Below are 26411 nucleotides of genomic sequence, written 5' to 3' on the forward strand. Positions count from 1 at the left end.
TTTTTGAGTTATTACCATCATTTGAATACTTGAATTGAGAACTATGCTATGTGAAAGTGTTAAAAAACTAAAAATTTCCTAGTGGGACATAAATGCACATTGTTGTGCCATTATTCTCTGATTGGCCATCTACAATGAGAAACTTTAAATGGTTCTACTGAAAAATCTGTATTTTTGAGTTGTAATATTCTCGTTCTGAGCCATCGATTTGTAACTGTGGATTCATATTACACCAATAGTATTAAAGTACGATTATTAGCAGATTAAGCACCGAAATAAATTACTTTTGTGCGAGATCGTGCGTATTTGCTTGTTTTCCGCACAAAACCAATACGCGGAAAGTCTAAAATTTCACATTCACTATTCCCAACGTAACACACATAACAATTTCCCTCTTCTTACCGCTTAAGCGCGACATTCATTTTACTGCTTTAGGCTTTTAACATATTATTTTTAGAGACGTTTAACATAATAATAATTATAATTTGGAAACTTACCACTGCAATTTCACCTAAATTGCAATGTTAATTATTGTTCTTGAATATTTGCAAAAATTAAGTAAAGTCTACTACTCCACGAAACTTATTGCATTCCTGATACAAGTAACATTAAGGAAGCCGTGAAAAAATCAACAAGATTCCAGATGCCGATGTTATTACTGCAATATGTTATATAAATAATATTGTTAAAATATTAAAATGAAAAATAAATCATTACATAACCTTACCGTTTGTTTTAAGTTCGCATTTATAGACTGGGGAAAAACAAAAGACAGACGTATATCACGGCCTGCTGGAGTATAGTAAACACAGAAAACATTTTATAGCAACAATGTTGAAGATAGATATTTTGGTTTTCCGAAGTTGCCGTCATTAAACAGAAACCAACATGGAGATTTCATTGCAACTAATTAGAAATTCGTCTTTCAGGTATGTAAGAAACGGTCTTCGCACAAAAAACGTACGATACACGAGCGGTATGTTTGTTTTCAAGTTCTCGGAAATTAAAAAACCTCAACTACGATTCGCTTTTTCAATCTTTTCCTCGAACATGAAAACGTCAACATACCGCTCTTGTAACGTATATTACTATTATTTATTATTCTTAGTAAAGTTAGTCATTGTTTCATATATTTAAATTTCACACACATTGCATTGCAGTTAATTAGAAAATTGGAAATAAACAAGAAATATTGCTTTAAAAAGACAAAACAAAAAAGTTATTTATTAGTAAGAAACGCCTTAAAAAGGCAAAATAGGCACAATAAAATACCACTTTGATTTACTCCAGATCACATTTATATCTATGCAAATAATGATTTACTTTTACCTAGTAAAAAAGGAATTTTGCCAAACATCCGGGCTCTATTTATAAACTATAGCGAGGAACAATATTAACATATAGCGCCTAAAGTTCCGTGCTCTGTAAATAATTGACTCACTGGTGCAGTGGCTTACTCTTGTACACCCTGTATACTCACTATAATAGAGCCAGTCGGCTATTGGGGAGACGGCGATGCCGCATTTGAAAATATTCTGCTGGGAGCCCAGCAGCATGGCCGTGACGTAGCCGCCGTACCCCCAGCCCCACACGCCCACGCGAGTCTCGTCTAGGAACTTGAGGTTGTCCAGCAGATACCTGCACAGACAAGGCTGGGGTCAGCATGTGCCGTGTTGTCAGAGGAGACTGTCCTAGACAGTGGAGATGGACCGACCTGAGGACGGTGATCTGGTCCTGCACCTCCACGCCCCCCAGGTGCCGGTACAGGGACCGCGAGCCCTGCCCCCTGGCGCCGCGCACGTCCAGCTTGACGTAGACCACGTCGTTGTGGCTGGACATGTAGGTGCCCCAGTCCACGGAGAACTTCTCGCTCACAGCCTGGCTGCCGGGCCGGCCGTTCCTAGGCACAGAGCAGAGTGCTTGTCAGATTTAGGTAAATAGAAATGCATCAATAGCTTAGGGAGGGTGGGTGGAAAGATGGATGTTGACGGATGAATGGATTTAGATAAATAGAAGTGGATGAAAGCTTAGGAAGGGTGGGTGGATGGATGTTGACGGATGGATTTAGATAAATAGAAATGGATCAATAGCTTAGGGAGGGTGGATGGATGGATGGATGTTGACGGATGGATGGATTTAGATAGAAATGGATGAATAGCTTAGGAAGGGTGGGTGGATGGATGTTGACGGATGGATTTAGATAAATAGAAATGGATCAATAGCTTAGGGAGGGTGGGTGGAAAGATGGATGTTGACGGATGAATGGATTTAGATAAATAGAAATGGATGAAAGCTTAGGAAGGGTGGGTGGATGGATGTTGACGGATGGATTTAGATAAATAGAAATGGATCAATAGCTTAGGGAGGGTGGATGGATGGATGGATGTTGACGGATGGATGGATTTAGATAGAAATGGATGAATAGCTTAGGATGGGTGGGCGGATGGATGGATGTTGACGGATGGATTTAGATAAATAGAAATGGATCAATAGCTTAGGGAGGGTGGGTGGAAAGATGGATGTTGACGGATGAATGGATTTAGATAAATAGAAATGGATGAAAGCTTAGGAAGGGTGGGTGGATGGATGTTGACGGATGGATTTAGATAAATAGAAATGGATCAATAGCTTAGGGAGGGTGGATGGATGGATGGATGTTGACGGATGGATGGATTTAGATAGAAATGGATGAATAGCTTAGGATGGGTGGGCGGATGGATGGATGTTGACGGATGGATTTAGATAAATAGAAATGGATCAATAGCTTAGGGAGGGTGGGTGGAAAGATGGATGTTGACGGATGAATGGATTTAGATAAATAGAAATGGATGAAAGCTTAGGAAGGGTGGGTGGATGGATGTTGACGGATGGATTTAGATAAATAGAAATGGATCAATAGCTTAGGGAGGGTGGATGGATGGATGGATGTTGACGGATGGATGGATTTAGATAGAAATGGATGAATAGCTTAGGATGGGTGGGCGGATGGATGGATGTTGACGGATGGATTTAGATAAATAGAAATGGATCAATAGCTTAGGGAGGGTGGGTGGAAAGATGGATGTTGACGGATGAATGGATTTAGATAAATAGAAATGGATGAAAGCTTAGGAAGGGTGGGTGGATGGATGTTGACGGATGGATTTAGATAAATAGAAATGGATCAATAGCTTAGGGAGGGTGGATGGATGGATGGATGTTGACGGATGGATGGATTTAGATAGAAATGGATGAATAGCTTAGGATGGGTGGGCGGATGGATGGATGTTGACGGATGGATTTAGATAAATAGAAATGGATCAATAGCTTAGGGAGGGTGGGTGGATGGATGGATGTTGGCAGATGGATGGATTTAGATAAATAGACATGGATGAATAGCTTAGGAAGGGTGGGTGGATGGGTGGATGTTGACGGATGGATTTAGATAAATAGAAATGGATCAATAGCTTAGGGAGGGTGGGTGGATGGATTAATATGAATTAGTGGATCAGGGTGGGTGAGTGGATGGATTAGGGTAGGTAGAAATGGATGGATGAATGTATTAGAGTAGATACTGATGGCTGGGTTAGGATGGACGGATTAGGGTAGATGGATGGATGATTAGGGTAGGTAGGTATGCTGGATGGATGAGGTTAGATAGATACGAATGAATTAGGATAGATGGCTTGATTAGGGTATAGAGATATGGATAGGTTAGAGTGAATGGATTAGGGTAGATTGATGGTGGATGGATTAGGGTAGGTAGATATGGATGGATGAGTTAGGGTGGATGGATATATTAGGATAAATGGATGAATTAGGCTAGATGAATGGATTAAGATGGATGGATTAGGATACACAGATACGGATGAATAAATAAGGGTGAATGGATTAGGGTAAATGGGTGGATTGGGGTAGATGGTTGGATGAGTTAGGTTGGATGGGTAGATTAGGATAGATGAATAGATTAGGATAAATGAATGAATTAGGGTAGATAGATGGATGAATTAGGGTACAAGGTTGGACTAGGATAAATGGATGGATTAGGATAAATAAATGAATGCATGGATTAGGATAGATGAATGGATTGGTGTAAATGGCTGGATTAAGGTAGATGGATTAGGATAGATAGATCTGGATGGATGGCCGAATTAGGTTAGATGGATAAATTTGGGTAAATAGATATGGATGGATGAGTTAAGTTGGATGGATGGCTGAATTAGAATATATGGATGGATTAGAGTAAACAGATATGGATGGATGAGTTAGGTTGGATGGGTGGATTAGGATAAATGGATGGATTACTGTAAATGGATGGATGGCTGAATTACGATATATGGATAGATTAGGGTAAACAGATATGGATGGATGAGTTAGGTTAGATGGGTGGATTAGAATAGATGGATGGATTACGGTAAATGGATAGATTAGGGTAAATAGATGTGGATGGATGAGTTAAGTTGGATGGGTGGATTAGGATAAATGGATGGATTACTGTAAATGGATGGCTGAATTATAATAATATATAGATGGATTAGGGTAAACAGATATGAATGAATGAGTTAGGTTGATGGGTGGATTAGGATAAATGGATGGATTACTGTAAATGGATGGATGGCTGAATTAGGATATATGGACGAATTAGGGTAAACAGATATGGATGGATGAGTTAGGTTAGATGGGTGGATTAGAATAGATGGATGGATTAGGGTAAATGGATGGATTAGGGTAAATAGATATGGATGGATGAGTTAAGTTGGATGGGTGGATTAGGATAAATGGATGGTTTACTGTAAATGGCTGGATGGCTGAATTAGGATATATAGATGGATTAGGATAAACAGATATGGATGGATGAGATAGGTTAGATGGGTGGATTAGATAGATGGATTAGGATAAATGGATGGATTAGGGTAAATAGATACGGATGGATGAGTCAGGTTGGATGAGTTAGGGTTGATGAATGAATAAGGTTGGATGGATGGATCGTGATAGGCACTTACACCTGGACCAGCACGGGGAAGGCGGCGTCCCTGAGCTCCTCGCGCCAGCTGGGCGGCAGCAGCAGCTGCACCTGGGCCCTGAAGCCCTGCGACAAAGGCACCTCGAAGCTGCGCATGGTGGGCAGGGCCAGCTCCCGCAGGCGCGGCGTGCGGTGGGGCCGCGTGTTGTACAGGATGCGCAGCAGGCGATGCGTGCCGGCCGAGTGCACCCCCGCCAGCGGCAGGCCGGGGCCCTCGCACTGCAGCACGTAGTAGGCCATGCTGCCCGACACGTTGCCGGGCGCCACGGCCGCCGTGAAGTGCGTGCAGTTGGTGTACCAGTAGCGGCTGCTCCACAGCACCTCGCCCAGGTCGCACGTCACGCACTGCGGCTCCAGGCGCCGCGGGTCGTCCGTCGCCGGGTCGCGCACCACGTACAGGTGCCGCTGGCCCGGCTTCGACTCCTGCGTGCCCAGGTAGTACACCAGGTGGTTCGTGGTGTCCCAGGACAGCAGGCGCGTCACCTCGTAGCTGCCGTGCGTCAACACGGCGATGCGCTGCTGGCTGGGCGTCACGTGCTTGATGTGCGTGAAGTGGTTCTGCGCGCCCTCCTTGATGGAGGCCAGCAGCAGGAAGCTCTCGCCGTCCGCCGTGTACACGGGGTGGGGCTGCACGTCCAGCCACGTGTCCTCGGACGCTCGCTCCGCGTGGGTCTGCAGCATACGTCATAGCGCTACTGACCCAATTAACTCGTGGTCACGGCTTACTGCTAAGCATGGCGCATTGACACACTTTATTTGAATTGTAATGAATAATAATAGCATTTCACCACAGAGAAATACAGGGTGATCCGCTTGGGTATGGATAAAATAAAAACACCGGAAAACATTTACTACTGAACTTTATTTGTTGAAACTTTGTGCATACATCACTGAAAGGTGGGAGATTCCTCAGAGCTCAACATGACCCCCATTGCGCACCCTGCACAACTCATAACGGTGATGCAATTCAGCCCATGTCCGTTGTAACATACAGACGTGGACAAATTATTAGCAAAATTTAAGATTTTTATTATATATTTTTACAAAATATGATTCTTCAATTTAGACTACAGTTGACATTTTTGTGTATTTCCAAATTATTAGCAAAATTGAAGATTTGTATTGTATATTTTTCAAAATTTAACTCCTCAATTTGGACTACAGTTGATATTTTTGCATATTTACAAATTATTAGCAAAACTGAAGGTTTTCGTTGTATATTTTTACAAAATTCGATTCTTCAATTTTTACTACAGTTGGCATTTTGGATATTTCGAAATTATTAGCAAAACTGAAGATTTTTGTTTTATATTTTTACAAAATTTGACTCTTCAATGCAGTTGATAATTTTGCTAATTTACAATTTTTTAGCAAAATTGAAGACTTTTATTATATATTTTTACAAAACTTGACTCTTCAATTTAAACTACAGTTGACATTTTTGCATATTTCTGTCTACTGTAATGATGGAAATATCCAAAATTGTCAAATGTAGTCTAAACTGAAAAGTCAAATTTTGTAAACAGAATTATCATAAAAATCGTCCATTTTGTTAATAATTTGTCCACGTCTGTAAGAGGGGTGATTTGTTGAAAACCTTGAGTAATTTTTACTCTCAGATCATCAATGTTCCTGGGTTTCTGTGAATAGACAATGTCTTTAACAAAACCCTACACGAAGAAGTCAGGAGAGGTTAGATCTCGGGAGTTTGGGGGCCAAGCCAAGAGATAGCTGCTTCTCGTACTGGGTTTCGCCTGCGACCTCCTGCATTTTTTTTTAAACACAGAACCTGTTTCTACAAATGTTCGATACCACAACATTATGGAATCGTATTTAGGTAAATTACGCACACCATACTTACGTCGAAATTCCTTTGAACTCTTTTAACACTCTAAAATTTAGCATACCAAAGAACACATTGTGCCCGCTGTTGATTTGTAGCAGCCATTTTAATCTTCTACGATTTTCTTTTGTCCTTTCAGATTATGCATTATTGATTGTCATATATGGAAACTGCCATCTTTTAATCATAATATAACCAGCAAGAAATTTTTCCTGCTATCATAATAGCTTTATAATAATAAATTAATATTATCCATACCCAAACGGATGAGACTGTATACAAAATTTACAGAATGTGACCGGATTCACACTTGCAGAACTGCACCTCCGGTTTGAAGAAAGTGTGTTTCCGGTAAAAAAAAAGTGAGATAATTAAATGACTGTATATATCATAGAGACAAAATTGATATATTTTTTTTTTAAAGTAGAAGGTTCAGGCCTTCAGATGACATAAAAAATCTTTGAAGACAAATTAAAAATTAAGGGTAGATTAGTACCTCAACAGTAGCAGAAAAGGACCTTCATACTTCCCTCAAAGAAGAAATGAAAATTAAGATACAAATAGAAATGATAGAAATATTTATCAAGGCGATGAAAAACGAAAAACATAGTATAGTAAATAAGGAAAACTTGGTGCTGACCTCAAAGCAGGTCCAATTGGGCGCTCGGCAGGACGAGATGATGCTGATGTTCTGGGCACGGTTCATCCACACGGCGGATACGTGGTGGTTGTCGTTCCCCACCCAGCCCGCCGACGTCAGGTAGAACTCCCTGCGCGACACCAGATACTTTAACCACTAGCAGAAGTGTTACTGTGTGCGAGAGGCTGCAGCAGGATCCAGAGGCCACCCATCTCCGTTCTGAAGTTTACTAGTTTCCATGGTTACGGAGCGCTTCTAAACACTTTTCTTATTTTTTGCTCGACATTCAGATTTTCCAGTCTTTTGTTGTTGATAGTGTATGGATTACTTTAATAGCTTAGATTCATTGTTATTTTTAGCCTGATTGTTGCAATTTATTAAACATGGAGCATTGGACTTGTGAGCAAGGAGGATTTGCTGTAAAATCTTATTATCTAAATGGTCAATGTGCAGAAGCTGTTCGTGAGGAGTTTCGCCTCCACTTTCAACTCCTATGCCCTCCTACTATTTTTTAGTAGGTTATTTTACGACGCTTTATCAACTTATTACGTTATTTAGCGTCTGAATAAGATGAAATTGACAATGTCGGTGAAGTGAGTCTGGGGTCCAACACCGAAAGTTACCCAGCATTTGCTCATACTGGGTTGAGGGAAAACCTCGGAAAAACCTCAACCAGGTAACTTGATCCGACCGGGAATCGAACCCGGGCCACCCGGCTTCGCGGCCAGACTCGCTAACCGTTACTCCACAGGTGTGGACTTCAAATGCTATTAAAACCTGGGTTCGCAGCACCAAAGAAGATACCTCCAGGTAACTGCTAATGGTCGTGTGCCAACTGTTAATGCAACTAGTTGTGTGATACTGATTCAAAATTTTTGAGTGGTCATTTGAGAAGAAGAAATTTTCGTATCAACAGATCAAATTGGTTTCAGCAGACGGTGCAACAGCACATATTTTTAGCCATCTCTATGACGGAAATGCGAAATTTGTTTGGGAATCATGTCATATCGAGACATGGAGACAGTCCCTGGCCTGCACGATCCCCCGATTTAAATGCATATGAATTATTTTTATGGGGTTATCTAAAAAAGTGAAGTATATGTAAACAAACCGCGAAACATTGAACAACTGAAGACAGCAATTCGTGAAGAAATTTCAAACATCACAGTGGAAATGTTGCAAAGTGTAAGAGAAATTTCAAATAGCGAATATACTTTGGTGGAGGGTATTTGAAGGCTGTCATTTTCAAGATGTAGTGGTTACATGCGAATGGCAAACTATATTCTATATTTTCATATAATAAAAGTTAATTTAATACAATAATTAAAGTTTAATTTCACTATTTAAAAATCTCCCGTTTCTTTGGCCCACCCTGTATTTAAAACTAAAACTACCTCGCACTTCTACCACCAGCTCTGTTATGTCATTTCTGGCTTCAGCACACAAAAGTACATGAAGGGGAGTTAAAAAAAAATTTTAGATTTTTCATCCCAGGCCTGTGATATTTTTACAATTATAATATGGTGGTGCAATTCAAGTTTTTGCACTTCAGAATTGCAGATTTGTGGGTTAATAATTGTAGAACTGAAATTACCCCGTAGCGTTACAATGGCAACCCAACTTTGAGATCACAGAGCGACCAATCAGATCACGTTCATGCATTTTTCAACCACATTTCCGCATACTAGGATTCCATTAGGACCACAGATCAAATATCTCTATAGACCCGTTTGGAAGATCAAGATTTTTACTATCCTGAGGTGTTGAATTCTCCTCACACAGCTATTTACCACAGTCTAGTATATACAGTCACGAAGCTTAATACTTACTAAATATGCAAACATAGACAGTTGAAATATGCATCAATAGATAGTTGCTCACCACCAGGATCGCTACTATCGCCTCATCACAGACTCTTTCCCTAGAAGATCATAAAATGTATTGTACTTTCGATATCCTGTTCTTTTGATAAAATTAACACTTTCCTTCCACTATTGAAATATGAAATACATAAGGTTTATATATTATTTTCATAAAATATATATTATATTCTATAAACTCACCTTCCTGGATCTTTCGGAAGAAGGATAACTCTAACCTATTTTTCTTACAATTTATAGTACCACAAACGTCTCCTTGTCCCATATTATTATTAAAATTATTGTATTTTAGCCATTTACAGTTATTACAACCGATAACGAACATTTCACAGTTTACATAGCTTTTCACAAAAATGCGAAATAAGCACAGTCAATGCTTTTTCGATCTAGACCAGGCCGTAATGTTTGTTCGGGTTTTCTATTTCAGTGTATGGAGCTCAGTGAAATATTATATTATAACTTTATTGCGTATCATTGCTAAGCGTTATTTAGTGTAATGTGTCCATAAGTTCCGTTTACTTCTTGTTGCATAATATGTTGCAGAAATAATTACAAAACTGTGTTATTTTAATGTGAAGAGAATTTTACATGTTAACATAATCTGTTCGCGTCAACATTTCAAGTTTAGAATGGAAGCTATTTTGAGGTTTAATAAAAAAGAATTTATATTGTGATTTCAATTTAGCACATCTACCTTCCTTAATTTTAGACAAAACATTTACCATACCACTCCTATGAAATTAGTGTACGTACAATTGTGTTACTTCGTTTCTTAAGTAGTAGATAAATACAATAAATCAGTACTCAAATTTAGTATTAAAATACAGACAAATTGAATGTGCGGTTTATGATACATGACATTATTCTTAATTATAACGTATAATTGCGAATTTAGCAATATAAGTTAAATATAGTAGACATAACATATAATTTTCATATGAATGGCAAGGCATTTGGAGATTACTAAATTTAGATAGAAAGGGGCAACTGGTACAGTAAATATACCTATAATTTCAACATATCTAAATATCCGTGCAATTGAAAATTATTGAACCGTGCATAAATGAATGTACAAGAATGTCGCAATATTTAATTGAAATAAAGGCAGGTATTATACATACGAACAACGTAATTTTCACACCATAAATAATATTACATTTTAACTCGCAAGTAAATTATGTCTGAAGTGTCTCATAATCATTGTTTTAAATTTTATTAATGGAATTACACTGCATTTTAGAGAAACATATGTTACTGTTTAAGCATTCCAACTAATTTATATGGTTGAAACGCCGCTCTTCGTGATCGGGTTAAGCGAGTTACATGGTCTGCCTTACGGCCTGTATTAGATCACGATGGCTGTGGCACAGTCTATTGTTCCTAGTACTCACAGCGCTCCAAGCGGCTAGCAACTATCGCGAGATTTTAAAAAAATCATCCCAAGCTTCGCGACTGTATATAGTAGACTGTGTATTTACTATCACTATTCCTTCATACAGTGTCCAGTCAGACGACATGGATGCATTTCTGCCAAACTCATTTCTTCATAGAGGGTCGTTATACTACAATCTACCTAAAATGGACGGAACACCAATTAAAGATCTAAGAAATACAAGCTTTACAATCTAAGGTTAACAAACTCACACTCATGTTTATCTACTTGCATTAGTACTTACTGTCCTTCGAGAACTTCCGGGGGCTTCACTTCCCAGCGCTGTGGCTCTGTGACGTTGGTGACATCTATGATCCACAACTTGACCTCAGGGTTTGTCGTTCCCGGCTAGCCAGACAGAATAAGCACCAATCTAGACAAGCTATCAACTATCAGCGGGGAGGTCTGAATCTTCATTAAAACTAATCTACTATTAACTAAATACACTAGACTATGAGGTGCTAGACTAAGTCATGGTCAGGTTTGGATAGAGCTTTGGGTGTTTCAGATGTATTGTGAAAAGGGATGTTTTCAACAACTTCTTTCTGGTTCTGAATTCATGAACATAGATGAGGATGATTGAAAAATATGGTCAAATTTTATGATAACTCAGGCTTTGAGGATGATTGAGCAGTGAAGATTATTTTCAGTTTCATAACAATATTCCGAATTAATTTATTTTTCGAAATTTGTTGTAGGTTACAATGTCTAATACGGTTCCTTTCACTTTGTATACAGAATGCAGAAAAATTAGAAAAGTTGCTACATGTAAAAGTATCATATAAAAATGGGGATATACCAAAAATATAAAAATATAATTTATGTTGAGCCACTGAGGGACAAGGTTGATCTTGTTGCTCTCTCTTCGGAAGCTATGCTAGTCGTCAGAAAACGTGTGTGGAGTCTGCCTACCGTTTTCTTCATTATAAACTACAAAATAGTAGTAGTACTAGCAGTAGGCAATAGTTGTACTAATAGTAATAGTAGTAGTTTTACCAGTAGTACCTCTTTGTCATTGTAATTGTACTTATTCTAGTAGTAGTTGTAATAGTAGAAGCTATAGTAGTAATAGTAATATTATTGTTATTGTACTAGATGTAGTTGTACTAGTAGTAGTTGTAGTTGTACTAGTAGTTGTAGTTGTAGTACCAGTAGTAGTAGTAGTAGTAGTAGTAGTAGTAGTAGTAGTAGTAGTAGTAGTAGTAGTAGTAGTAGTATTAGTTGTTTTACTAGTAATTTACTAGATGTGGTTGTACTAGTGGTATTTTATATAGTTGCTGTTGCACTAATAGTCGTAGTACTAATACTTGTTATAATAATAGTATTAGTACCTAGCAGTAGTAGTTGTAGTACCAGTAGTAGTACTTGAAGTACTATTAGTAATAGTAGTAGTTTTACTAGTAATTTACTAGATATGGCTGTACTAGTGGTATTTGTTATATAGTGATAGTTGCACTAGTAATAGTTGTACTAGTACTTGTTACAATAGGAGTATTAGTACCAATAGTAGTTGTACTAGTAATAGTTTTAGCACCAGTAGTAGTAGTTTAGTACTGATGGTAGTAGTAGTTATAATAGTACCGGTACTAGTTGTTTTACTAATAATTTACTAGATGTGGTTGTACTAGTGGTATTTGTTGTATAGTGACACCTGCACTAAAAGTAATTGTACTAGTACTTGTTATTATAGTAATATTAGTACCTACCAGTTGTAATTGTACTACTAGTAGTTGTAGTACCAGTAGTAGTAGTTGTTGTATTACTAATAGTAGTAGTACTAGTTGCAATAGTACTAGTTTTACTAGTAATTTACTAGATATGGTTGTACTAGTGGTATTGTACTAGTAGTAATAGGCCTACCATTAGTAATTTCAGTTGTACTAGTGGTAGTACTAGTTGTTAAATTAGCAGTAGTTGCATATTATCGGTAGTTGTAATTGCACTAGTAGTAGTTTAGTTGTATTATGGTGGTAGTAGTAGTGGTTAAACTTGCAGTAGTTGTATTAGTGGTAGTAGTAGTAGTAGTAGTAATAGTTGTATTAGTAGTTGTACCTGTATTAGTAATAGTAGTTATAGCTATATTAGTAGTTGTACCTGTATTAGTAATAGTAGTTATAGCTGTATTAGTAGTTGTACCTGTATTAGTAATAGTAGTTATAGCTGTATTAGTAGTTGTACCTGTAGTAGTTTTAGTAGTAGTAGTTATAGCTGTATTAGTAGTTGTACCTGTAGTAGTTTTAGTAGTAGTAGTTATAGCTGTATTAGTAGTTGTACCTGTAGTAGTAATAGTAGTAGTAGTAGTACTAGTAGTAATAGCTGTATTAGTAGTTGTACCTGTATTAGTAATAGTAGTTATAGCTGTATTAGTAGTTGTACCTGTATTAGTAGTAGTAGTAATAGCTGTATTAGTAGTTGTACCTGTATTAGTAATAGTAGTTATAGCTGTATTAGTAGTTGTACCTGTATTAGTGTAGTAGTTATACCTGTATTAGTAGTTGTACCTGTATTAGTAGTAGTAGTTATACCTGTATTAGTAGTTGTACCTGTATTAGTAGTAGTAGTTATAGCTGTATTAGTAGTTGTACCTGTATTAGTAATAGTAATTATAGCTGTATTAGTAGTTGTACCTGTATTAGTAATAGTAGTTTTAGCTGTATTAGTAGTTGTACCTGTATTAGTATTAGTAGTTATAGTTGTATTAGTAGTTGTACCTGTATTAGTAATAGTAGTTATAGCTGTATTAGTAGTTGTACCTGTAGTAGTAATAGTAATTATAGCTGTATTAGTAGTTGTACCTGTATTAGTAATAGTAGTTTTAGCTGTATTAGTAATTGTACCTGTATGAGTAATAGTAGTTATAGTTGTATTAGTAGTTGTACCTGTATAATAATAATAGTTATAGCTGTATTAGTAGTTGTACCTGTAGTAGTAATAGTAGTTATAGCTGTATTAGTAGTTGTACCCGTATTATTAATAGTAGTTATAGCTGTATCAGTAGTTGTACCTGTAGTAGTAATAGTAGTTATAGCTGTATTAGTAGTTGTACCTGTATTATTAATAGTAGTTATAGCTGTATCAGTAGTTGTACCTGTAGTAGTAATAGTAGTTATAGCTGTATTAGTAGTTGTACCTGTAGTAGTAATAGTAGTTATAGCTGTATTAGTAGTTGTACCTGTAGTAGTAATAGTAGTTATAGCTGTATTAGTAGTTGTACCTGTAGTAGTAATAGTAGTTATAGCTGTATTAGTAGTTGTACCTGTAGTAGTAATAGTAGTTATAGATGTATTAGTAGTTGTACCTGTAATAGTAATAGTAGTTATAGCTGTATTAGTAGTTGTACCTGTAGTAGTAATAGTAGTTATAGCTGTATTAGTAGTTGTACCTGTAGTAGTAATAGTAGTCATAGCTGTATTAGTAGTTGTACCTGTATTAGTAATAGTAGTTATATCTGTATTAGTAGTTGTACCTGTAATAGTAATAGTAGTTATAGTTGTATTAGTAGTTGTACCTGTAGTAGTAATAGTAGTTATAGCTGTATTAGTAGTTGTACCTGTAGTAGTAATAGTAGTCATAGCTGTATTAGTAGTTGTACCTGTATTAGTAATAGTAGTTATATCTGTATTAGTAGTTGTACCTGTAATAGTAATAGTAGTTATAGCTGTATTAGTAGTTGTACCTGTAGTAGTAATAGTAGTTATATCTGTATTAGTAGTTGTACCTGTAATAGTAATAGTAGTTATAGCTGTATTAGTAGTTGTACCTGTAGTAGTAATAGTAGTTATAGCTGTATTAGTAGTTGTACCTGTAGTAGTAATAGTAGTTATAGCTGTATTAGTAGTTGTACCTGTAATAGTAATAGTAGTTATAGCTGTATTAGTAGTTGTACCTGTAGTAGTAATAGTAGTTATAGATGTATTAGTAGTTGTACCTGTAGTAGTAATAGTAGTCATAGCTGTATTAGTAGTTGTACCTGTATTAGTAATAGTAGTTATATATGTATTAGTAGTTGTACCTGTAATAGTAATAGTAGTTATAGCTGTATTAGTAGTTGTACCTGTAGTAGTAATAGTAGTTATAGCTGTATTAGTAGTTGTACCTGTAGTAGTAATAGTAGTTATAGCTGTATTAGTAGTTGTACCTGTAGTAGTAATAGTAGTTATAGCTGTATTAGTAGTTGTACCTGTAATAGTAATAGTAGTTATAGCTGTATTAGTAGTTGTACCTGTAGTAGTAATAGTAGTTATAGCTGTATTAGTAGTTGTACCTGTAGTAGTAATAGTAGTTATAGCTGTATTAGTAGTTGTACCTGTAATAGTAGTAGTAGTAGTAGTAGTAGTAGTAGTAGTAGTAGTAGTAGTAGTAGTAGTATCCTAATAGTAGCAGTAGTAGTTGTACTAGTAGCAGTTGAGTAATAACTGTTGTAGTATGGTGGTTACAAGTAGTTGTACTAGTAGTTATTCTTGTACTTGTAGTAGTATTACTAATTTTGTAGTACTAGACGATGAACAAAACCTATATAGAACAGAACCTACCGTCATGCGGATTAGCTCACCGCATGATCTCTAAAGAGCTCCCCTTTTTTAGGAGGCCTTAGCCCTTCACGGGAAATTCATAGGTTATTTCATTCATTCATTCATTCATTCATTCATTCATTCATTCATTCATTCATTCATTCATTCAGATGTAGTTGTATTAATAATAGTATTGGTTGTGTTTGTACTTGTGGTTGTAGTGGTAATTGTACTAGAAGTGATGCTAATAATAGTAGTTGTATTGATAGTAATAATATTTTAACGACACTTTCAACTACAGGTTTTATTCAACAAGAGAAATAAAAGTAAAAATGGTTGCCCTGAGCTCCCTCATTAAGGAACAGGGTTCCTTTACTTTGCTTACCTTAGCTATGACACGAACCTCTTAGTATAACTGTAACTGTTGTGAAAGATATCTTGTTATCTACCTGTTGTGTAATGTTATCAGGCGTTGCAAGATATGCAGATCGTCACGTGATATAGCCAACCATTGGCAGCTTTCATTGCTTTCTTCTCTAGCTGGCTTCACTTTAGATGAAAGTGACTCGTAGGGGTTCGACGAACTTCAAGAATTTATCTTTTCGTCACAATGACCAGACGGGCTCCAACGCACATCGATTTTCTTTTCAGGCGATTGCACCCGCGTATCTTTCTGTAGCCATCTTCCGCTTGAACTAGACCATGGGATTCACATTCTTGCTGCAGTTGTGTAGGGAAAGCCAACCGGCAAGGTATTGTTTGTGATATACGTATATGCGAATTGAGGGATCTGCTATACCTAGTAAAACTATTGAAATTTAGGTTTTCATACACCGGATGTTCAAAATGAGATTCCTCCTTTTTTTCTTTCAGAAAATAACAAATAAATGTATGAATGCTACAACATATCAATTTTAACAAAATATTTTAACTTTGATGACAATACGCAATTTCGTATTATAAATATTTGGAGCTAAGGGGGATGAAGTTACAGGAGAAGGGAGAAAGTTACACAACGGAGAACTGCAAGCATTGTATTCTTCACCTGACATAATTAGAAACATTAAATCCAGATGTTTGAGATGGGCAGGGCATGTAGCACGTATGGGCGAATCCAGAAATGCATATAGAGGGAGGCCTGAGGGAAAATGACCTTTGGGAGGCCGTGACGTAGATGGGAGGATAATATTAAAATGGATTTGAAGGAGGTGGGATATGATGATAGAGAGTGGATTAATCTTGCTCAGGATAGGGACCAATGGCGGGCTTATGTAGGTCGGCAATGAACCTCCGGGTTTCTTAAAAGCCAGTAAGTAAGTAATTTGACATCTGTATTGACTGTTTCACTTTGTTATGTCATCCTAATTCCTTCCAATAACGGTAAAGAGTGCCTGATGTGAACCAATCACAAACGTGATCCTTCAGAAAATTATCGCAACCTCTTTATAATTTTGGGCTTTGCCAGCTCCAACTTTCCCTGTTCACTGAACAGGGGTAACTGAGATTCAGTGCCCACTACAACACGGCGACAATGGCGGACATTACAAATCCTTTTAGCCAAGCGTAAAATGAATTAATTGATTGAACAATTCAGAATGAAAGTCACAAAAACAGAAATGTAAATACAATATATGTGTGTGTAGTCAGTTTCAACAGATTTGTGAAGTGCGTGCTTATGAATTGAAAAGAGAAGAACGAAGTCAATAGAGTCTGAACATTTTGAAAGATGGGGTTTTAACATGAGAAAATCTAATTGTGATTAACATAAAGAGTAACCATGTGGAATGTTACAAGAAAACATAATGGGAAAATGACATAACATGCCAGAAAAAGAAGGTGAGCGTGTTTTCAATAATTGTGTATTTAATTATTGACCGAAATGTGTTTTTAATAATTAATGTTAATTATTTAATGGCGTCTTTTATACACCAGTCTGTTTATTTTATTAATGATAACGAATAGGTTATGTCTGCAACTTTATGTAACAATGTGTCGATCAAGTAGATCGTTGTTTTACCCGAACTTTGAATGTATTTTGGTTTTCGAAAGTTGCCGAAACTTGATCTGAAACAATCACATTCCGTTATTATCCAGTACGCAGTGAGACACTTCATACACCAAAAGAATTTTTAATTGCATAAAAGATAATGTAAGTAATTATATTGGGCGAATTTACTTAATTTTACTTAGATTCTAGTGTTTCAGTCTATTTCAGGAAATAGTCCTAACAATGCCACTCGAGAATCTGATTGTGAGCTTTTTTAAATAAATTCTGTCACTAATCTTAAATCCGCTCGTGGTATGAGGTAATTACTTCACCATAAGATAACAATGATATTACCAGCGAATAGGGATTATAAAGAATGGACACTGAGCGAATTTTCCTGTGTTTTGTTTCTCTGTGCGCCAGCGTTTAGTTCCACTTTCAAGCGCTAGAGGTTAGTGTAATCGAGCATACGCTAAGATAATAATTGAGAATAGAGTTGAGACACAGGATCCAGACATAGCCTACCTTATTGCATAATCCAGTAACGCTTTGCTTCAAATAAATTCAAGTTAACAGCTTTTCCTTATTTGTCAGTGACGAACTAGTTGTAATAATAATTTTTTATATTTCAGATATAATAAATTATATTATAAAATAATATAATACATTATAAAATTATGTATCAAATTCGTTTAATATTTGTATATAATATAATATAAGTATATGGTTTTACTTCTCACAAGAGTTTTGTTTTTCCATTTACAGTGCTATCAAATCATTACATATTTTAATATTGTTGTTGGAGTCAACGTCTCAACTATCATTATAAAGGAACTCTAGAGTCTAGACATTATAGTTAATGACGGATTTATTATTTTATGGATCCAATTTATTTTATTTGAGTACATAATGTACCTAGATGTATTAATTATATGTGTTATATTTCCGCTGTGTCGACTGCTAGCTGGTGTGATGTCAGCGCCAACTCTAGGGAGAAAGTAGAATCTCACGCTCTAGCTGGCTTGAAGGTCATTGAAATCAATCCGGCTACATCAAAGGTACCGACGCGAAGTGTCCATTCTTTATAATCCCTATTCGCTGGTGGTACTGCCAGGGGGAAGTGGTAATAGTGATTTTGTTGATACACTCTTGAGAACTATATAACAAAACTCTCTTCTTTTCTAAGTACTGTGTATAAAATTAAAAAAAGGTATATGTGAAAATTATAAAATTATCTAAGTTTATTTTTATGACATTTTTTAGACACTCTGTATTATTGTCGCTGGTAAACAAGATTTTAAGTCTCAGTTGAGGATCACATCTCTAATTTTTATGTTCGGGATTTTAGTGGGATATGAGGTGATTTTCAAAGCGCTTTTCAGTGGTATTTATGTCATAAATTCCTGATGTAGGAGTTAGAGCAAGAGTATGATATTGCTAACTGGAATTTTGTAAATTTGGTAAAGATAGGGATCTTTAATACTACAGACCATAATTTGACAAACTTTTATGCACTATAAGAATTTACTTTAAATACTGCCTAATGTAGTAGATGATAAAATGTTATTTAATGATAACTTTTTACCTAAAACATGCAGGTTTGATGTCTACATAATACTAATATATTCTAAGAAATCTGTAGGCTAATCTATGTTACTTAATACTATATTTCTTATTCATGAAGTCGCTAATATTCACATCTAGTACTAATCTACAATAAATGTGAACTGACCGTAGCTCAGTGAGTCATCTAATGGATTCTCACCATAGGACTGTGGTTCAGTCCCGGGCACATTCTGTGAGATTTCTCTTCTTATTCTTCTTTTCCACATAGCTTACGTCAATAATATTTTATTTGTCAATAATTCTGTACAAGACATTCAAATATCACGCCATCACTAACGAAGATTTCTTGATTGTATTGTCCCTTTCTTTGGCAAGTTTAGGATTACACATTTTCTCTAACCATTCTGTTTTCTGGTTGAGTGAAATCAAGATTTTCATAACCGTATGATTATTATTAATATTATTTGGGTTTTTGAAACTTTATCTTGACAATATTTCTGAATTACTTATAGACTCCATCCTCCGTATCATATCGTTAAACAAATGAAAGGGTTGTTGGTTCGTTTAGGCTTAAACAAATAGAAAAAGGTGACAGCACTGGTACTAAACATGTCTACAGACTGAAGGAAGTGTACATTTGTTAATTCAGCATCGTTGCAACTCAACACATCTATAGACTATCCGAAATTGATTAGTTACCAATTTTGAATCTTGCGTACACCACTTTTAACACTTGAATATAATTACTTTATGAACTAGTGGACTTAGCTCGTGTTAAATATGAAATATTTGTCCGGCTTACAGCTGTTTCAGTGCTTCACGCACCATCATCAGAGCCTACTAGATCGCGGCATCATCTCGGACTTCTCTGCCTGTTAGGAGGGTGTGTTTTATTGTTGGAAGGTTTTGAAGTGTGGAGTCGAATATTGTGTGTACTGAAATTGATCTGTGTGTTGAGGACCCCGATCAAATCCTCAACACACAGATCAATTTCAGTACACACACACTATTCGACTCCACACTTCAACACCTTCCAACAATAAAACACACCCTCCTAACAGGCAGAGAAGTTCGAGATGACGCCGCGATCTAGTAGGCTCTGATGATGGTGCGTGAAGCACTGAAACAGCTGTAAGCCGGACAAATATTTCATATTTAACACGAGTAAGTCCACTAGTTCATCAATTAATGAATAGTTACAAGTTTAATTGAGTGCGGAAGGTTACAACTTCTTGCTGTTTAGCATCATAACTCCAATTACTGCGCATGTCATGTGAATCTGTAATAATCTAAACACGAGAGCTTACTTCTGATGAGTTACTTAGCATTATTTCTAACTGCAATAAGCTAATTTTATTGCGGTTTCTTACAATTCAAAAATCAAACTATTCAGTGAATTTTCATGCTATTGAGAATTAATATTTCACGAGAAAAATTCGCTCCGGCGCCGAGGATCGAACCCGGGTCCTTGGTTCTACGTACCAAGCGTAGAACGTAGAACCAAACACTCGAGTTCGATCCCCGGCGCTGGAGCGAATTTTTCTCCTCAAATATTAATTCTCAGTATTACAGATATTATTCTGTAGGACAAATTAATAAATGCATAATATGCTATTGAAAAACTGATAATTATTAATTTCTAACGCATTTTAATTTCTCATAATAATATACCTAATTCAGACGAAGGCCATGTTTATCAAAAAAAAAAAAAATAGAAGGGAAATGTGCGAATTCTTTAATGTAACATTTTTATATATATGTTATATTAAATAAATCTAAATGAGGCAGTAGAAGAAATGGACAGCTTCAAATACTTGGGGTGTACTATAAGCAGTAACATGAGCTGCTGCCAGGAAGTCAAAACGAGGATAGCAATGGCCAAGGAAGCTTTTACAAGAAAAAATAAGCACCTTCATCGGACGTCTGGAAAAATAACTAAGGAAGAGATTAGTGAAGTACTTTTGTGGAGTGTGGAATTGTATGGGGTAGAAACATGGACATTACAACGAAGTGAAGCATTTGAAATGTGAATATGGAGAAGAATGGAAGGTGTGAAATGGACAGACAGAATAAGAAATGAAGCTGTTGGAATAAGTGGGTGAAGAAAGAATGATGCTGAAACTGATTAGGAAGAGGGAAAGGAATTGGTTGGGTATTGGCTGAGAAGAAACTGCCTACTGAAGGATACACTGGAAGGAATGGTGAACGGGAGAAGAGTTAGGGGCAGAAGAATATATAAGATGATAGACCATGTTAAGATATATGAATCATAAGTGAAGAGGAAGGCAGAAAATAGGAAAGATTGTAGAATGTTAGGTTTACAGTTACAGACCTAGCCTTGGGCAGAAAAGTAATAATAATAATAATAATAATAATAATAATAATAATAATAATAATAATAATAATAATAATAATAATAATAATAATAATAATAATAAAAAGGTAAAGGTAAAAAGGTATCCCCGTAACATACCATGAAAGCACTTGGGGGGGGGCATGGAGGTAGAGCCCCATGCTTTGCATCACCTCGGCATTAGAATGAGGTGGTGTGGTCTTCACCACGCTCTGACCGCCTTTTACCCCCGGGAAAGACCCGGTACTCAATTTTGTAGGAGGCTGAGTGAACCTCGGGGCCGTTCTGAAAGTTTGGCAACGAGAAAAATCTTGTCACCACCTGGGATCGAACCCCGGACCTTCCAGTCCGTAGCCAAATAATAATAATAATAATAATAATAATAATAATAATAATAATAATAGAGCTGATATCTTTCACACTTTTGCCGTACTTCCACTCTTGTAACTGTCATTGTTGAGGTGTTTCTTTGTGTAGTTTGGTTTAACCAATCATGACAGACTACAGATAACTTCCGGTACAGATGTAATTTGTGTGTTGTGTTGTGTTGTGATGCTGTTATGGGGTTGATTTGACCTATTCGGAATTTTTCAGAGGTTTTCCCAAGTTTAAGACGAATATCGGTCCCATTTCTCACAATCACCAGTTCCGCAAACTCCAGTTAATCCTGCAGTTGTCAAAGAACTGATTAACAAATCAGAAAACCCTTCCAGTTGTCATCTTTCCGGAGTATGGAATCTGTAAGTATTTCCAAATCGTTGGGGAAGTTAAATGTCGAACATATGGTTGAAAACAGAATCATTTGCTCCACAGAGTTTGTCTTGCACGTTATAGAGCCGCTAATAATATCCACAGACAAGAGTCGTGTCCAGGGAGAAGGTACTCACCGTGGGATACCGCACTGTCCGCGACTCTGGAAACATCCCTGCTCCGTTTTTGAAGGATCCGCTCACAGAACCCGATCCGAACCACGGGAAGGCCAAGATTCGAACGTCGGAGTCGTTGAAAGAAGCGTACATGATGTGAGTTCCGTCTTTGGATCCCCACAGAGCGTCGGGCGTTGACAGGATGTCCTCTAGGAAATTACACAAATTATACTTGGTCGTTATTATTTTCATTATTACAGGCTCTATTTATTTTATCGTTAATACAGGGACATCACTTTATTTTTACCATCATTTTTAACATTAACCTGGCTATACTCGGAAACAATGTTGCCCCCTTTCATTACAGGAGTTTGATGTTACTAGTGCAATATGTAAACAAATCATTTTACTACTGTAGGTATAGGAGAAGAGAAAAGTAGTGTATCCATTTATGTTGTAGGGAAATACGATATTACGATTTTCAGTTTGATCATCACTTTTACGGAATTTATCAAAATACAGTAGAGTAGTAGCATTAAAAAAAAACTCAGGCGGCAATGTTCGTTATGTAATGTCTACTTTATTTAGCATATTAATTATTGATGTTATCATACAATATAGAGAGTGCATTTAAATTGAGGGGGTCGTAAGTAAAGGGCTGTAAGCGCACTTAAGTTACTTTTGAGAAAATGGGGTTTAAATATTTAAGCTTTCGTAAAATCGGTGAAATTTTTATTTAAATTTTAATGTGTGATGCGATTAAAATATCCCTTTGCCACTAAAATTTTAGATACTTTTGCTTACACTGGATGCACTTAACTCATGTTATTACAAATGTTACTAGCATTCCTTTGCTTCTAGCCACCTCAATTCAAAAAAAGCTAATCCGAATTTTTAAACAAGTTGCTGAAAATGGTTGCCGTTCATTACAATGCAGGCTTCAATTCAGTACGCATATTATTAAAAACATTTTGAAGCATATTCTCTGAAATTTAATTTATCGTTTCTTGAATATAATTTTTTAGTACGATATTATTAATACAGGTTCTTTCTTCTATAGAAAACGCAATCATATTTATGAAACACACTATACACTGCAGTGTTTACTTCACTGCTTGAAGACTTCGAATGCAACAGCGGCCGTAAGTTTGTGTGTCTGACGGAGCAAGGACATTAGCGAAGGGGTAAGAGTGAAGTACATTCAGAAATGTAGGTACAATATAAATGCAAGTAAAAATAAAATGATGTCCCTGTACTACTGAAAATGCTGCATCCAAAAATCTAACAACATGATTTTTCTAGAACGGATATTAAAACGTAACAGAAGTAGGTACTAAGTAACTGTTCCTATTCCTACAGGGCGTCCTAAGTACGAAGTAACAGCTTACGAATTAATTGTCTTGTACTTAACTAACGGAAATCAGAACTATACTTTTTCCACAAAAACTTCTTGTTCACTTCAGCTATATTATTCTCTTCTTATTGGATACAAGTGACATTTTCATTGCCCTCTTCCACAAAAATATCAGTATTAATTACTTACTTGTACGCCACATCTGTGGTTCAGAGCTAGTGCGCTGGTCTTCCATCCGGGCGGCTGGGGTTCGATCCCCAATCTAGTCGTGATGAAATTTGTGGTGGACAAAGCAGGCGTTGCAGAGGGTTTTCTCGGGGTACTCCCATTTCCCTCATTCCACCAACATTCTCCACCTCCCCCTCATTTCATCTATCATCTGCAATAGTTAAAAATAGGCGGGGGTGAAGTCTTGGGGGTAGTATGGATCTCTGATCCTCATGAAGGATTTAAGGGTTTGGAGCTCTGAACCCTGGGGCTTATCAGTTAGTCGTTCGAGAAGAGGACCTGGCTAAGGCAGGATAGCCCGCCTGTCAGTATTGAGATCATAAATTCCACCCAGGTTACATGTCGAACTGGAATAATCATCGCACACAGGTATAGGCCTAAGTAGTTGGTACAAACATGTTTGGGAAGGTACACAGCCAGATTGCTGAATACTTGGGATTGGAAAACGGCAAAGATTACATCGGTCATTTCCTTAGACCAGCGGTGGCGAAAATGTAATCGTGCGCCGAGCCACTGTGTAACCTGCAACGTGCATAACACCTATGGAGGGAGGCGGACACCTGAAGGGGAAGTGAAGCAACTGTCTGACTTATTAATGAATTTCATTTTCCTTACGTCAAGCACTAGGCCTATAATTTTATACAGTACAAGGCCACAAACTAATGTTTAGTACGTGTAACGAAGAAATAAATGAACAATAAATGAACAATATCACAACCTAAAATTAACTGTCTTCAGAATGTCTCTGCGACAGAGTTTCAAAATCAGGAATTATGTCACTTACTGCCAGTCGTAGTTGATTACGAAGGTATTTGTCTGTCAGTCGTGATCTAAATTTGGTTTTTACTATTTTCATTGTTGAAAATAATTTTTCACAAACGTAAGTTGTAGCGAACATGGCTTCAACAGAGCAAGCGAAAGAACGAAGTTTCGGATATTTATTTTTTGGCAAACATTTTAAAGTTCAACATTTGTCAAGTTCATACATCTAGCTTTCATTTGACATCACATAGTAAATCAGTGAGTTAAAATTGAAGAGCTAACCGCATTATTCGTACACCTGCTGAAAAAGGATCGACGTACAGAGATGATGATGATGATGATGATGATGATGATGATGATGATGATAACAACACTTAACCTTATAATGTTTCATCAGAAACATGTAATATAATGCCGTTTTATGTTATACAACCGTTTTCCTCTTAATACTTGTGAACAAATCATACATTTAATATTCTCATCATATTGACAGCAAAAAAAGTGTCCTCCCATCCTACTTGGAACTTTCGTACATGGTTTCGAGAGAGACATATGCCATTCGTAGGTCAGAGACAAATACAAATGGAACGGAGTTTGACTCCAGTGAGTGAGAGGGTGGGAGTTGACGGAGGTTAGAAGCAAGCGAAATGCACAGCTATCACTGCGAGCCACAATGTCTTGCGAGTCACGTTCTCGCCACGGCTGCCTTAGATCAACGTTTCCCTAACTGTTGTTCGCGAACCCCTGGGAGTTCGCGAAATTTTGCAAGAGGTTCGCCAAAATTTTTCCCTAATGGCGGATTTTGAGGTTCTCGTTTTTTATTATTATGGTATTATAAGTTACACCTGGAATATCGACTTGCAGCAATTAATGTTTTCAGTTCTCTGAAATGATGCTTGTGTTTAAATGGTTAGTGAAAGAGAGTAGCTTCCCCAATAAGAATATACCGTGAAGGTTCGCTTCTGCAAAAATTGAAAACAGCGAAACAATGACCTTTAGCAACGTTAGTAGATAAAGTAGCCTATATTGTTAAATTAAAATAAAAGTATACTTATAATCTTATACAGGGTGTTAAAGAACCCAATATTTTAGGAGGTGCTAGTATGCATCAAAACAAGAAAATAATGTCTAATAAACATGGGTCCTACAACACATACTATCTGAGATCTGAATACTTGTTCATAGGAGGTGCTCAATGTGACGTCCATTCATGGCAATTCATTCCTCTGAACTTCGGCGTAAGGAATCACGCACTCTTTGAAATTTGTTTTAATACGTTAATTTGAAATTTGTTTTAATACGTTAATAAGAAAGTCCTGATAACGAGTCCCAGTTAATCTCTGAGGTAGCACGTATGGCCCTTAATCTATCACCAAGAACGCCTGCCCATACGTTGATTGAGAATCGGTGCTGATGCCTTGTTTCTTCAACTGCATGGGGATTTTCTTCAGCCCACATATGCTGATTACGAAAATTCACAACACCATATCTGCTGAATCCCGCTCACATCCGCAACCAGACTTTTGTTTTCAGTATTCCTTGCGAAGTATCATTATTCCATGCCAGGGGTGTCAACTATGGTATGATTATCTGGTAGTCTGCTGTATTGTAGGGCAGAGAAATGCATTGCCATGAATGGACGTCACATTGAATACCTCCTATGAAGAAGTGTTCAGATTTCAGAAAGTATGTGTTGTAGGACCCATGTTTATTAGATGTTATTTTCTTGTTTTGATGCATACTATCACCTCCTAAAATATTGGATACTTTTTTTCTTAACATCTTGTATACATAGCGACATGCTTTCTCTTGTAAGAATATACCGTAAAGATTCGTTTCTGCAATTGAAAACAGCGAAACAATGGCCTTCTTTAGCAACGTTGATATACAGGGTGTCCAATTTATCTAGTGCACCTATTATATCGTTTTTATTTGGATAGTTATTAGAATTTTTGTTTCTGAGAGTTATGTTATAACGAGGGGTTAA

The 26411-nt window shown here is 36.8% G+C and overlaps 1 protein-coding gene across 2 annotated transcripts in view; it reads right to left on the minus strand.

Annotated features, from left to right (window-relative positions):
- The window catches only part of LOC138711154 (inactive dipeptidyl peptidase 10), a 491022-nt gene that overhangs the window by 106612 nt on the left and 357999 nt on the right, over positions 1-26411 (minus strand). For both annotated transcript variants that reach the window (XM_069842506.1, XM_069842507.1), the window contains exons 7-12: positions 22102-22289; positions 11042-11145; positions 7486-7615; positions 4983-5674; positions 1715-1900; positions 1481-1638 (exon numbers count right to left, since the gene is read on the minus strand). In XM_069842506.1, coding sequence (XP_069698607.1) covers positions 1481-1638; positions 1715-1900; positions 4983-5674; positions 7486-7615; positions 11042-11145; positions 22102-22289 — 1458 coding nt within the window. The remainder of the gene's footprint in view (positions 1-1480; positions 1639-1714; positions 1901-4982; positions 5675-7485; positions 7616-11041; positions 11146-22101; positions 22290-26411) is intronic.

This window comes from Periplaneta americana, chromosome 12, assembly GCF_040183065.1.
Source record: "Periplaneta americana isolate PAMFEO1 chromosome 12, P.americana_PAMFEO1_priV1, whole genome shotgun sequence".
In the NCBI taxonomy this organism is placed as follows: domain Eukaryota; kingdom Metazoa; phylum Arthropoda; class Insecta; order Blattodea; family Blattidae; genus Periplaneta; species Periplaneta americana.